The following is a 12,907-nucleotide window of genomic DNA, read 5'->3' on the forward strand; positions in this document are numbered from 1 at the left end:
CTCTCCGGCCCGGCTCCCTCCCTCGCGGCGGCGGCGGCGGCGGCGGCGGCGGCGGCGGCGGCGGGTCCCGGCCTCGGCTCTGCGCGCCCGCGCTCCCGGCGCCCGCAGCCAACAAGTTCGGGACGAGACTGACAGCTCGCTCGCCCATTCGTCACCCGCGCACCTGCATATGCATGAGGGGGCGGGGCCGCGCCGCGGGGTGGGGCTGGGGGCCGGGGGCGCCGGGCTTTAAAGGCTGCGGAGGGTGCTCCTGCCCGCGCCCGAACCCGGCGCGCGCTCCGCCGGTGCCCGGAGCGGCAGGGGTTCCGCCACGCCCCCGCCCCAGCCGGCGTGCGGGGGCCGGCGCGGCCGAGCGGCCTCCCCTCGCGCGCGCCCCGCCGGGTGTCGGCAGCCGGGGGTGGGGCGCCCCTGAGGTCACCGCCGAGGTCCCCTCCCATCAGTGCGCCGCCGCCGCTCCCCGCCGTCCCCGGGGAGAACCCGCCTCCGGCACAAATCAGGGCCGTGCCCCCACGCGGGGTGGGCGCGGCCTGGGACCCCTCCCCGGGGAAGGCTCCCCCCACCGCGCCGCCCCCACCGCCTCCGCGCCGGCCGCAGGGGGCGCTGCTCGGCGCCCACACCCCTGCCCTCCCGCCGCAGGGCTCGCGGGTCCCGCCGCCCGGCAACAGATGCTCCGCGGCGCGAGCTGGGTGCCGGGTCAGCCCTGGCGCGGGGCTGAGTAGGCCACGCTCTCGCGGAACGCCCGGGCCGGAGACGGGGCTTGGGCGGGGACGCTGGGGAGCGAGCGGGGAATAAAAGGCGGCGGTGCTCGCTCAAAGGACGAAGTGGGAGCTCCCCAAAGAGGCTCCTCCTGCTGTCCCGGTCACCAGGTCCCCACGTACCCCCCCCCACCATCACCGTGCTGCCCTCTGCCGGGGTAACCTCGCGCCGCCCCCCACCCCCACCCGGGGTCAACTCCAAGGGCTCCTCGTCTGCAAACATCGGCTCCCCCCCCAGCGAGCAGGGTCCCTTTGGCGCAGGCGGGTCACATGGGCAGTTAGGGATCCCGAGGTCCGCAGGGGTCCGGCCCCACCGCCACAACAACTGGGCGAGTCTGTCATGGGCCCCTTGGCTGGGGACTGGGTGCTAGGAGTGCAGTCCCTGCCTGGAGCTAGGAGCTGCCGTGGCTGGCAGCAGGGGGGGGGCAGGGTGAGGCACGGAAGGCTTCCTGGGAGAAGCGGCTCTGAAGAAGGGGGTAGGAGGGCAAGCGCAGCCCTCTTTCTCACCAGGCTGTGCGGCCAAGTCGCCAAGGGGCCCGGATGCCCTGAGCGCGCAACCCCCTCACGGGGTGTAGGCCACTGCCCGCAAGCAGTGCTTCCGGGATCCAGGCATCCGGGTCCCCTGAGGGCCACGAAGGGATGGGCCCGGCTCTGCTCCCGGCACCCGTCCCTCCCTGCCTGAGCCCCTCTGTCTCCTGGGGTGAGGGGGCAGGATGCCAGCCAACGCCTCCAAATAAGGGAAGGCAAGCTGTGTTCAGAGCCTTCCAGATGCCGCCATGGCCGCGGGGGTCACTGTGGGGATGCCTCCTTCTCGCTGCCCCTGCCCGGAAGCAGGCACCCATATACTCCAGGCCCCAAGTTAGGAGACCCCCAACACACACAGACATACAGAGCTCCAGGGGATCAGGGCTCCATCCCTGTCCATGCCCACTGCCCCACTATCCAGGGAAGCCCTGGGTGCCTCTGCCCAGCATTCAGCCTAATGGTGAACCCTTGAGGGGCCCCAGTCCAAGGGTGAACAGAGCTAAAACGACAAACTCTAACGGTGAGGCAGGCAGGGCAAACCGCACAGGGGGCCTGCTAAGACCCAAAGGCAGGCGAGGGTCAGTGGCGTGAGGAGCTGGGAACAGCACATGCAAAGACCTCGGGGTGAGGAGGCCTGACCCCCGCGAAGGCCTGTGAGAAACACAGTGGCAGAGGCCGAGCAGGGGAGGGGCAGGCCTAGGTGAGGCCAAGGTGGGAATGAGTGCGGGGCCTCACTGGGCCTCTCCATGGGTCTTCATGCTAAGACCAAGGGAAGTACAGAGAGCAACCGAGCTGGGTTGGGCTGCACAGCAGTGACCTACATTTTCCCAGAGCTCCCTGGCTGCAGGGAGAGGGGCAGCAGGGGGTGAGGTCAGGGCAGGGAGGCCACAGGTCACCACAGTACAAGTGAGAGGGGCCAGTGACCCAGCCAGGGCCTGGCAGCGGAGGGACCTGGGACCGAGCAGGGGGAATTCCTAGCGAAGTGAGAGGCGGGGTCCACAGAACAATTCCCCGTGTGCCCCTCCCTCAACCACGCCCGAAGCTTCCTGCCCACGGCCGGCTGTGGGCGGGAAGGACAGCCCAGAGACTGGCTGTGCGGTGGGTTGCAGAAGCCGCTGGGTCCCAGCAGCGGTTCTCCGCCCGCTCAGAATGGCCTCGGCCTGGAGGCTGCAGTGACGGATGCTCACTCTATCGCAGGATTCAAGCTCAGCCTGTCCAAGGAGGCAGCCTCCCCTGGGGCCCTTCCTGCTGGCCAGCCCCGGTTCGGGGTACAGAGCGCCCCCACCTGCCCTGCAAAGCTAGGGAGACAGTGGCCTGGCCCCATCTGCTTCCCTCCAGGCCTTTTGGGAGCAGGACCTGGGTCCCCCTGGCCCAGAGCAGCTGGGTCCTCCCCTTTGGGGTCCCCCCATAGGGATTTCTGCAGCTCCTGGGCTGGAGGGCTGGGGATCTGATGGGGGCTCGGGCTCCTACTTCTGCCCGTGCTGGGCCAGGCTGCTCTCCCTCTTCCAGGAAGACCCCCGTCCCTGCTCTGGGGCCCGCTGGATCCCAACACCTGTCTCCCACCCAGGTCCACCCGCCCCTAGCCTGGGGGCTCCCTCTCTGCATTCCCCAGTAAGAGGGTCTCTCAGGATGTTCCGAGCTGGGCGCTTGACAAGGCCGAGATGGGGTGGAGGCCCCCAAGCTGGCAGGGGCCCTTCAGGACCAGGCTGGGGTGCTGGCTGCCTGGAGTTTGGATGGAGCTGGCTTGGCTCTGGAATGAGCTGTGCTTCCGCCCGCCTGCGATCTGTGGTGCTAAATATAGCGGCCAGGGAGGGGAGTTTCCGGTTACAACCCCCCCCCCCCAGCCCCCAGTGCCGGGAAATCGATGCCAGCTCCATTAGGCCCAGCAGCAGTGCCTGCGGACCTGCCCCGTTGGACTGCAGAGCAGAATGACGGGGCTGGACCGCACCCGGGCCGGGCGCTCTGTCCCTCACCCCCCACCCTGCCGGCTGGGCGCCTCCAGCTTGCTCCCCACGGCACAGAGCCACCGGCGCCACCCATACCTGCCAGAGGCCGCTCTGAGGCTGTGGGCAATGCCTGCAGGTCGGCCAAGAAGGACAGAGCTCCAGAGGCAGGCACCAGGCGGCCGGCCGCGAGCAGGGGAGGCGGGGTGGTGTGGTTCTTGGCTGGGCGGAGTCCCGGCCCTGTGACTTGGTCTCCGGGCCGCTCTGGGCAGCGTGGGGCAGGGCTGCTCTGGACCCCGCCACAGCCCAGGCCTGACAGCCCCTTGGGCACAGGCCGCAGGCCCGAGGGCCCCTCCTCGTCCCTCACCTGGCCGGGCTCCCGGGAAGCCCCACCTGGGTCCCAGCCAGCATTTGCATACAGGTGGTGCTGCTTGAGTGCGCCCCTTGGGCACTGCCTCTGCGGGCAGCCTCCCCCGCCAGGCCCAGGGGCGGTCTGCACTGTGCTGGTCCCAACCTGCCTGAGCCCCAAGCCCTCCCCAGGCCAGCAGGGAGGGAGGGACGCCCGCCACCCCCAGGCATGCTCAGGAGCCAACACCTGCCTGCATGGGGTCAGCCTGGGGCCGGAGCGGGCTTCCAGGCAGGCACGTAGACCTCAGCCCACGCGAGGTGCCCGCACTTGACGGTGGGGTCTCAGTGAGAGCCAAAGGCATGGCCCTCCCCAGCATTCGCCTCGATGCCGGACTGAGGCCCGGTCCCAGACACAGCAGCTCAGGGCACTAAGTGGGGTCTGCAGCAAAGCTCCTGGTCACTCCAGTCCCCACCTATGACAGCAACGGCCCCGGACATCCTGCCCTCTCCAAACCATCACAACTCTTCACCCACAGCATCGCCCATGGGTCTAACCGGAGAGCTTGGAGGGCTCAGGGGACAGGTCAGGCTGGCCCTCCCTCCGGGAGCTTCCCCAGCCCATCCTGCAAATGCCCAAGATCACCGCATCCCCTCCGTAATGGGTTCCAACCCACCCACTGCCTATAGAGGCCTTACTGGGTGTGGAGCTGAGTGGGCACCAAGCACTCCCGTGACCCCAAGTGTTTAAGGGTCACAGAGGCAGCTCCCGTAGTGCCTGACCCGCAAGACAGGCTGGCACGCGTGGCGGGGGTCGTTCGGCCTCACAGGCCCACACTGATTGGCGAGCAGAGCGATATCCCGGAACAAACTCCCAACAGTCCAGGGCATGCCAGGGCTGCTGGGGGCACGAGACCAGATCCAGAGCGGCTCTGGCTTTGGGCTCCCGGAGAAGAAACCCAGCCCCGGAGCCAGGAGCATGTACCCTCAAGAACGCACAGCCTGCACTTCCGTCCCTCCTCCTGAGGGCCGGCCCAGGCACCACCCCCACAGCCATACGGCTGCCCCGTGGCCCACCACGCAGTCCTGCCTGAGCGCTTGGCCCAGCTGAGCCCCCAGCCCCACCTCTCCTGCCCCAGCAGGTAGCCTGGCCAGGCACCATCCTCCCTGTCTCTCCTCGGGACCCCGCCTAAGGCCTGACCTTAGCTCCCTGCCCGCCACCAGCTGCCCACAGCCGTCCCTGCCCCGCCGGCAGCCAGAGGCTTCTCGGTGGAATGAGAGCCTCTCGTGGAGAGCACACCCTCCCCCAGGGCCCATCTGGGAAAGACCCACTGTCCCTCCACCCCCCACCCAAGCCCACCCCGGTCACAGCTCAGAGCCAGCAGACACAGGCTAGAGCCACACAAGCCTTTATTTTCATCTGCAGGCCAAGTGGCCAGAACTAGCCTTGGTCTTGGGCCCCTGGAGTCTCACTGGGGACGCAGGCCAGGGGCCACACGGCTGAAGAACCACGAGATGCCGAAGATGACACCGAGGGTCTTGGGGACAGCTGGGTCATCCGCGAAGGCGCGGGCACCATCCAGGGGCAGGTGCACGACCTCAATGAGCTCACCCTCCTCCGCCAGGCCCCCGCCCAGGCCTTCCCGCTGGGCATCCGTCACCTCTGCGTAGAACATAGTCTGGCTGGAGCCAGTGAGTCCCACACCAGACCTGCGGGTTGAGATGGCCTCTACGGAACCAGCCACACAGGCCTCACGGGCCGCCGTGGCCCTTCTGGCCCTCCTTCTAGCCACTCCTGCCCCAGAGACCCGTCTGATAGGCAGAGCTCCAGGATATGCCCCTCCGCACCTCCATCAGATTCCTGCCACCCCCAAGGGTGGCAGAACCCTGGCCTCATGGAGGCTCTCACTTCTGTGGCTCTCATGTCATGTGGCAAAGGTGGAAGGACTCCGCCCGTGTGACTGAAGGCTTTAATCAGCTGACTTCCAGCTTGAGAGATTATCCTGGTGGGCCTGACCTAATTAGGTGAGCTCTTCAGTGAAGGCTTAGTCATCAGAGACGCTGTCCTATGGGCCTTGTAGACCAAGCAAGCTGCCACGTGAGGGGGCCACGTGGTCCAGGCCTGCAGGTGGCCTCAGGGAGCGGACCATGGTCCCCGGCCAACAGCCAGCAGGGAAACGGGGCCCTCAGTCAGCCACACAGCGATGAGGAGCTGGATTCTGCCACAATCACATGAGCTGGGAAGGGGACCCTGTGCCCCAGATGAGCCCACGGCCCCAGCCGACACCCTGACCACAGTGTGGCCAGCCCCTGAGCACCAGGCCCCATTCCCAGGAAGCAGACAGCGGACCCACGGCAACTGTGAGGTTGTAAATGGGGGTCAACAGAAGCCAGAGATCTCTGCAGTGTGGGTCTGCAGCTCCCTCGTGCAGGGCCTCCCTTCCTAGCACAGACCCCAGCTGGCACCCAGGGCCCCGTGCTGGCTGGAAGCAAGGACCCATGTGGCAACCGTGTGGCCCAGGCTCAGACAGCCCCCAACGCCAGCCCCGCCAGGACGCCAGTTCCAGGCTGGGGATGGCTCCTGCTGAGGCAGCAGGGGTGTGGAGGGGTGAGAGGGAGCCCCTCCCTAGGTGGCTGGTGGCCAGAGGGGGCCGCCAGCCACCAGGAGGGGGACAGGCAGCCAGGTGCGGCGCCGTGGCCGGCAGCGTGGGCAGCCGGGAGGGCCAGCCATTCTGCAGTCCAGGACCGCAGAGGAGTCAAGTAAGAGCGCGCCGGGAGACGGGGACCCGAAGATGTCTGCGGCTGCCCAGAGACCTGCAGGCTGGGGGCTGCTCTCGCTGGTGGCCCAGCACACGGGGGGCTTCTGTGCCCCACTGCCCAGGAGGGGGCACCCCAACCAGTCGGGCCTCCCCTGCTGACACAGTCCCTCCTGATGGCCAGTTTCCGGCGGGGACCGCGGCCTGCACCTTTGCCGGAAGCACCAGTCTATGGGGCTTCCAGGAGCAGCTTCCGCCGGCCCGTGCAGGAGACGGGTACAGACGCCGACCCAGAGCAAGTAGAACGTGCCCAGGTCCACCCTCCACTGGGCGATCGAGGAGGAATGCCTGGGCCTTGTCCCCTGTGACGGGCAGGGGAGCCCCCGGCTCTCCTTCGCTCCAAGAGGAAGCATCTGCTGTCTGTCCTGCCCCCAGGGACACCTGCCCCGACCTCTACTCCAGCCCCTTCAGCCCTACCGCCCACAGCCACAGCTTGTCTGTAAAATGCGAGCCTTCCCAGGCTGCTTGCTGCCCAGAGTCCTCCTGGGCTCCCCAGCACCCTTGGGATCAGGCTAGAGCCCCAAGACCCTGCTTGAAGAACCGCTGCGGGGGGAAAGCCGCTCCTCCACGGGTCCCCCACCCCTCCGGGCTGCCTCCTGCCAGCAACCCCTGCCAGCCCCAGATCAGGACCCTCCCGCGCTCCTGGCCACCAGCAGCAAGGTACCTGCGGACAGCAGGCCTGCCCCTCAGACCACCATGCTCAACCACTCAGCAGCCGGTGCTACCCGTGGGGGCTCCATGCCCTGGCTCCGTCCCTTCCTTGGCCTGGAGGTCCGCCCCAGCCCCCCAGCCCCCAGCCCCGGGAGCCACCCTGACAAAGCCCTTGGGCAGCTGAGGCACAGGGCCTGGACCCAGCACTGAGCGACCCCTGCACCAGGCTGCGAAGCAGAGCTCCCCACCGGCCCCCTCCCCGGGGGCGCAGGCCGCTGCCCCTGGAAAGAAGGCTGCGGGGGGGCCATGCTCAGTGCCGTGCAGGGGGCTGTCCTCCCGCTCCAAGTTTTGCCAGGCTCAGGGACCCGTGAGGGCGTCCAAGGGGCAGCACATCAGCACATGGACAGGCTTCACCCTGACGTCGCGTCCTGAAACATGGTGGGGAACGCCTGGGCTTCGGTGGGGACAGGCCTGCAGTCTCAGCTCCAGGCCACAGCCCTGCCCCTCCCCAGCATGCCCGAGCCCCTGCGCCCCAGCCTCATTCCTGAGCCGCTGACAGCAGATCTGTGCCTCTGCCTCCCACCACCCCCACTGCACCGGGTGCCTAATCCCAGCACAGGAAGTCTAGGAGCCTGTCGGTAGCGGCTGCCGCCCGGAGCCGGCCCCAAGTGGCCAGGGGCCGAAGGGCGGGGACCCCTGTGCCCCGAGCTGCCCCCATGAGCCCTGGGTTCCAGCCTGGGTCCCAACCTGAGGGCTTTCTCTGTCCAACCTTCCCCACCTCCATGTTGGAAAACAAGGAGAAGAGCCCTACTTGCACGCCCCAGGGATGGGCGCTCACTGCCTCCCGGCCCACCCCATGCCCCAGGTGGTGCGGACAAGGTGCCCAACCCCACTCACTTGTAGGTGGCCGCCCGGCGCAGGTCAGAGGGAGACAGGCGGTAGCCACACTCCTCCCAAGCCTCTGTGCAGGCCACTTCCTCCAGCGACAGCCCAGGCTGGTCCACGAGGCCCGCACACAGCTCATGTGTGACCCCCACTGAGCCAGGCAGTGCCACCCGCAGCTCCCGGCCTCCGTCGTGGTCCATGGCAGCCAGGGACCCTGGGAAGTGGCGTTCCACCTTGCCCACGTACACAGCTGGTTGGGGAAGGCCGGCCCCGGTCACAGCTGTGTAGTAGATGCTAGACCCCCGCCCCACCGCCACTGGACTTTAGTTTGCCCCTCCCCCATCTACATTCTGACCCTAGGGCCCCAGGGGCCTCTCCCCTCCCCCCAGAGCCCACTCCCGCTCGCCTCTCCTGGCCGGAACTGCTTCACCAACACCAGGCTCTGCTGGGAAGAGCTGAACACGAGAACGGCCGCCCTGTAGGGGGAGGGGGAGGACACGGTACTCAACGCAGAAGCACCACCCTCACCTCACCTCCCCAGGCCCTTGGCTCCCAGCCCCCTGTTCCCAGCATGCCCAGCCCACCTCCTCTCCCCAGCAGTCTGGGGAAATTGGCCCCTTACTCAGATGGGAACACTGAGGCCCAGGCAGGGCCAGAGCACGCCAAGGCCCCACAGTCAGGCCAGGACACGGGCAGAAGAGGGCACAGGGGTGGGGAAGGACATGCTGGGCAGGTTGGGGGTGGCAGCAGCTGAGTCCAGCTGACTGACGGGACATGCGGCCCCCGCGGGCTGGCTGCCTACTGGCCACACTCCTCGTGCCTCCCTGCCATCCAGCCCACAGCCTGCTGCTCACGGGAGGACGAGGGCACCCAGACAGCCTCTTCCAGGTCCAAGAGGGCCCGGCTGCCACTACTGTCCAGGCAGCCTGAGCCAGGAGCCAGAAGGGGACACCCAGAGAGCATGGGTGCATCAAGAACATGGGTGCACCCAGAGGGATGCAGCAAGGCAGGGGAGGGGGACTCCCAGCCCCTGAGCCCCAGCGTCCCAGTGGGCATCAGCCTAGGGATCCCCCAGCAGCCGGGCCAGGCTGGGCTCTCACCTGTCATGTGTCTTCATGAAGTCCCATGACTTGTGAGTGCCGTTCTGGAAGATGCACGGCAGCGGTCAGGGCGGCCAGAGGGCTTCCAGCATGTGTGCAAGTGCCCTGCGAACCTGGGCCAGCCGGACAGACCCACTACACCAGTCCCTCCCCTGGCGGCCCACCAAGGCTGGAGCCCATCCAGAGCGGGAGCTGCAGCAGGTCGGGGAGGGAGGCCACAGACAGCCTGATCCTCTCCAGGGCTGGGGCGGAAACCCACAGCACATGGTAGAAAGGCACCCGAGGCCCAGTGTGAGCTGCCACCTGGGGCAGGCTGGACTCAAGGAGCTGCAAGAGATGTACGCTGTCACCAAGTGTGGGCGGCACCGTGTGGGGCACGGGGAGGGACAGGACGGGGGTGGGGGAGGGGAGCAGAGATCAGGCTTTCAACGCTGAAGCTTCCTCAGGCCACTGGAGACAAACAAGAAGGCAGGAGGGGCAGGCCAGCCTCCTGAGTACACCAGCAGCAGGAGCGGCTGGAGTGGGAGTGCCCCAGCCGGGCGGGGGGATCGCCCCGCCGGACATGGTGATGCAGTGATGGTGACTGGACAGGGGATGACCCCGCCCCCGCCCAGCTTCTGTCTGGGGCTGTCTCTCGTGCATCCTGTCGGCCTGTTGTCTGCCGCTTGTCTCCATCATCCTGCTCCCCAAGCCTGGGCACCACCCCCCGATGGGCTCCCAGGGCTCCAGGTAGCAATCAGTGAATGGAGGAGGCAGTGCGAGGCCATGCTGGACCAGGCCCGCCGGGAGAGCCAGGAGGGGCATTTGTGGGGTTCCAACAGGCACGGTGTGTGAGAAGCCTAGAATCCTGCCAGCTGGACACCACTAGACAGGGTGGGCTCCCATCCTTGGAGTGGACATGATCAGTGGCCATTCCACCTGGTCCTGCCTCCTCCCCAAGGGGTCTCTGCCAGTGGGGCTGGACCCAGGGCCCTGGGGACCTGCCCTGTGGCCGCCCATTGCCAGCACCTTTAGGCCATCTGCTCTCAGCCATTGGGTCAGCCCTAAGACCCTGGAGAGCTGCAGGCCCCACCCTTGGGGCCCTGTGCAAGCCTTGAAGTGGACATGGGCCTGAGCGCCAGACACAGAATGTGCACAGAGGCCCCCGAGGGAAGGGCATTGCAAGCAGAGGGGCTTCATGGCCAGAGGCCCACGTGCTGGTCCAAGGGGCGCTGGGCAAATGAGTCTGAGCTCTGCTGGAAACAGAAAGCCCTGGAGAACTGGCGGGGCCCTTTGTTTCCCAGGGAAGGTCAGGCTGCCTGGGAGGCCGTTGCGAGGCACCAGCCCCAGGAGGCAAGCCTGGGTCTGCCTGCGGTCTGGCCACCGCAGGGCGGCCACCCACCCAGGACGCACTCCGGAGAAGGCCCGCCCCCCCCACCCCAGGCTGCCAAGTGCCTGCTGTGCCTCCTGCCTCCTTCAGGATAAGTGTCACCTCCTGCAAGTCTCAGGGACCCTCCCAGCTCAAGATCAAAATGTCTGTCAGACCCTTCAGTCCGGCCAACGCAGGATGCTAAGGGACGGGCCAGAGAGGCCCAGTGAGGCCCAGCCAGGCCCACCCCCAGGAGCCCCAGACCAGCTAGTTGGGTCCTAGGCCTGGTTAACCTTCTTGGGGGGGAGGGCGGTGACCTGCCTCCGGTCTGTCTGGCTACCATGCCTCCCCCGGCCAAGGATGGCTGCAGGTGTCCCTCTGCATCATGCACGGCCCAGCCCTGTGTCCTACAGCCCCTGGAGGAACGCTGCCTGGGCTCCCCAAGCCGAGGCCCACCACTGCCTCCTGATAGGCTACCGCACTTGAGCTCGGGGAGAGAGGACGGCAGCCACATGCCACAGGGCCGCTGTGTGCCCCGACCACCCGTGCCCACCCACGGTCCCCAGCCCAGCCCCAGCCCCCTGGGGGCTGCACAGCCATCATCAGACATCGCCACCCAAAGTCAGTGCCAAGGAGAAGAGCAGCGATCTCAGCCGTCCCTCAGCTGACCCCCTGCTCTGTCCCAGGCCAGCACTGCCAACCTGGGCCCATCCCAGGGACATGAATTCCCTGTGCCCCTGGAGCCAAGAGGGCAAGGACGGAGCAAGTGAGAGCTGTGAGAGGAAGGGCCTTGGAGTGGACAGGAGGCTGCCGGCCCAGGGGTGGCCGGGAAGCGGAGCATCAAACGCCTGGACCACGTGTGCTGTCAGCGAGGCGCCAGAGCAGTCTCGTCTGGAAGGCCGGGAGATACTCCAGCGTCCGGCAATGCGCTGGGGGCAGCAGGGCCGCTGCGCAGAAGGTGAGGGGCCCGAACCACGGAGCTGCTTCTCCCTGGCCCAACAGACATTCCTCGTGAACTTGGTCTACGCGCGGTGCCCAGGGAGTCACGTGGTCCTGCTCTCGCCGGTGGCCGCGGGATGGGCGGGAGGAGAGGGTTGGGAGGGGCGCAGCCTGCCTGTGTGCTGGGCAGCGGAGGTGCCCTCGGAAGGAAGCCCAGCTGGAGAGGCTCCCCAGTGCTCTGCCAGATCCCGCCGCTGCCTCCTCACGCCACAACTCTACCTCCACTGCCAAGAATGAAGACCACCGCCTCCAGGAAGCTTTCCCTGACCCCCGGGGCGCCCCGTACGTCCCGCTGCAAAAAGTGCTGGGGCCCCGCACAGCCTCCTCGGAGGGATGGGTCGTCCCCAGAGGTGTCCCGACCCGGTCTGGGAACCGGACTCGAACCGCACCCGCCCGCTGAGCTGGGGCGCTCCACAAGGGGCGGGGCCGCGGGCGGGGGCGGGGCTCTGCGGGGCCGGGAGGCGGGGGCGCGCGGAAGGCGCGCGGGCGGGCGGCTCACCTGACGGTAGTGCAGCGTGAACGGCCGCAGGTAGGGCGAGGTTGCGCAGCGGCCCACGGCCGCCCCCTCGATGCGCTCCATGCCAGCGCGCGGAGCAGCCCGGCCAGGGGCAGAGTCCGCGCCGGCCTCGGGCTGCTGGGCGCGTGACCTGGCCCTGGGCATGCTCAGTGCGCGCGGGGCGGGGCGGGGCGGGAGCGCGCGGGGCGGGGCCGGAGCGCGCGGGCGGGGCGGGTAGCACCTGCGGAGTAGGCGCGGATGTGGGGCGCTCCCGGATCCACGCGCGGGGGCTAGCGCGTGGAGCCAGCTGCCGGGCGGCGTCCAGCGGGGTGTGCGGGCTGGCGGCCGCGAGCGTGGCTGGAGGGGACCCACCGGACACGCGATCGCCCGTACTCGGGGGACTTGGGACTTCGTGGGGCAGCCCTGGCGGGAGGAGCCGAGCGACTGTCCCACCCCACGCGGGATGACCGCGGCCCTGAGACTGGGGGATGCGGGGGCGAGGTCAGGCCCCAGAGGAGGAGAGCTGGGCCCTGGCGGGAGCGGTCCGCACTCGCGGCTGCCCGGTGGAGCCTGCAACAGGAGGAAGGAGGGGTCGGCGGGCGGCTGCATGCAGGACGCCTGAGCGCGCGGCGCTGGGAGACAGTGTAGACCCTTCTGGGGAGCCTGGTGGCCAGGAGGACAGCAGCTCTGGAAGAAGGGCGAGGCCCGGGAAGGGGGCGGGACCAGGGCCGAGGCAGACACAGGCCCTCTGCTCACCTGCGCCGCTGGGGAGGAGCTGGCGCTCCCAGTCTGGGGAGCGGTGCCTCCTTCCCCTCTAGGGCCCGCGGCTATTCCCACCCTCAGGAAGGCCGGCCCCGCCACGTTCCTCCAGAGCTGTGACAAGGCCCCAGCAGCTGGACTCCTTTCTTGGGGGTGGATCTGGAGACCCCTTCCCAATGCAGCCGCTGCCTCCCCAGGGGCCGCTAAAAATGGTGGGGCAGGGGGCTGAGCCCTGCTCCTGCTCTCTGACCTGTGGCCCCACAGCTAATAGCCAGGGGCACTGGC

The 12,907-nt window shown here is 68.3% G+C and overlaps 2 protein-coding genes across 2 annotated transcripts in view; both read right to left on the bottom strand.

Moving 5' to 3' along the window:
- LOC111148619 (jagged 2) overlaps positions 1-7,973 on the bottom strand; it is a 31,164-nt gene extending 23,191 nt beyond the window's left edge. Inside the window, exon 1 of the mRNA XM_022505343.1 lies at positions 7,933-7,973. The gene's annotated coding sequence lies outside the window, so the exon portion shown is untranslated. The remainder of the gene's footprint in view (positions 1-7,932) is intronic.
- LOC111148620 (nudix hydrolase 14) lies at positions 5,017-11,947 on the bottom strand. Its single transcript, XM_022505344.1, has 5 exons — positions 11,867-11,947; positions 9,021-9,064; positions 8,317-8,396; positions 7,933-8,170; positions 5,017-5,278 (listed from the first exon to the last, which is right to left on the bottom strand). The coding sequence occupies exons 1-5, from the start codon at positions 11,945-11,947 to the stop codon at positions 5,038-5,040; spliced, it is 684 nt and encodes a 227-aa protein (XP_022361052.1). The 3' UTR covers positions 5,017-5,037.
- Between the last annotated feature and the right edge of the window lie 960 nt (positions 11,948-12,907).

This window comes from Enhydra lutris, unplaced genomic scaffold (genome assembly GCF_002288905.1).
Source record: "Enhydra lutris kenyoni isolate GAN:26980312 unplaced genomic scaffold, ASM228890v2 scaffoldscaffold20, whole genome shotgun sequence".
Classification (NCBI taxonomy): domain Eukaryota; kingdom Metazoa; phylum Chordata; class Mammalia; order Carnivora; family Mustelidae; genus Enhydra; species Enhydra lutris.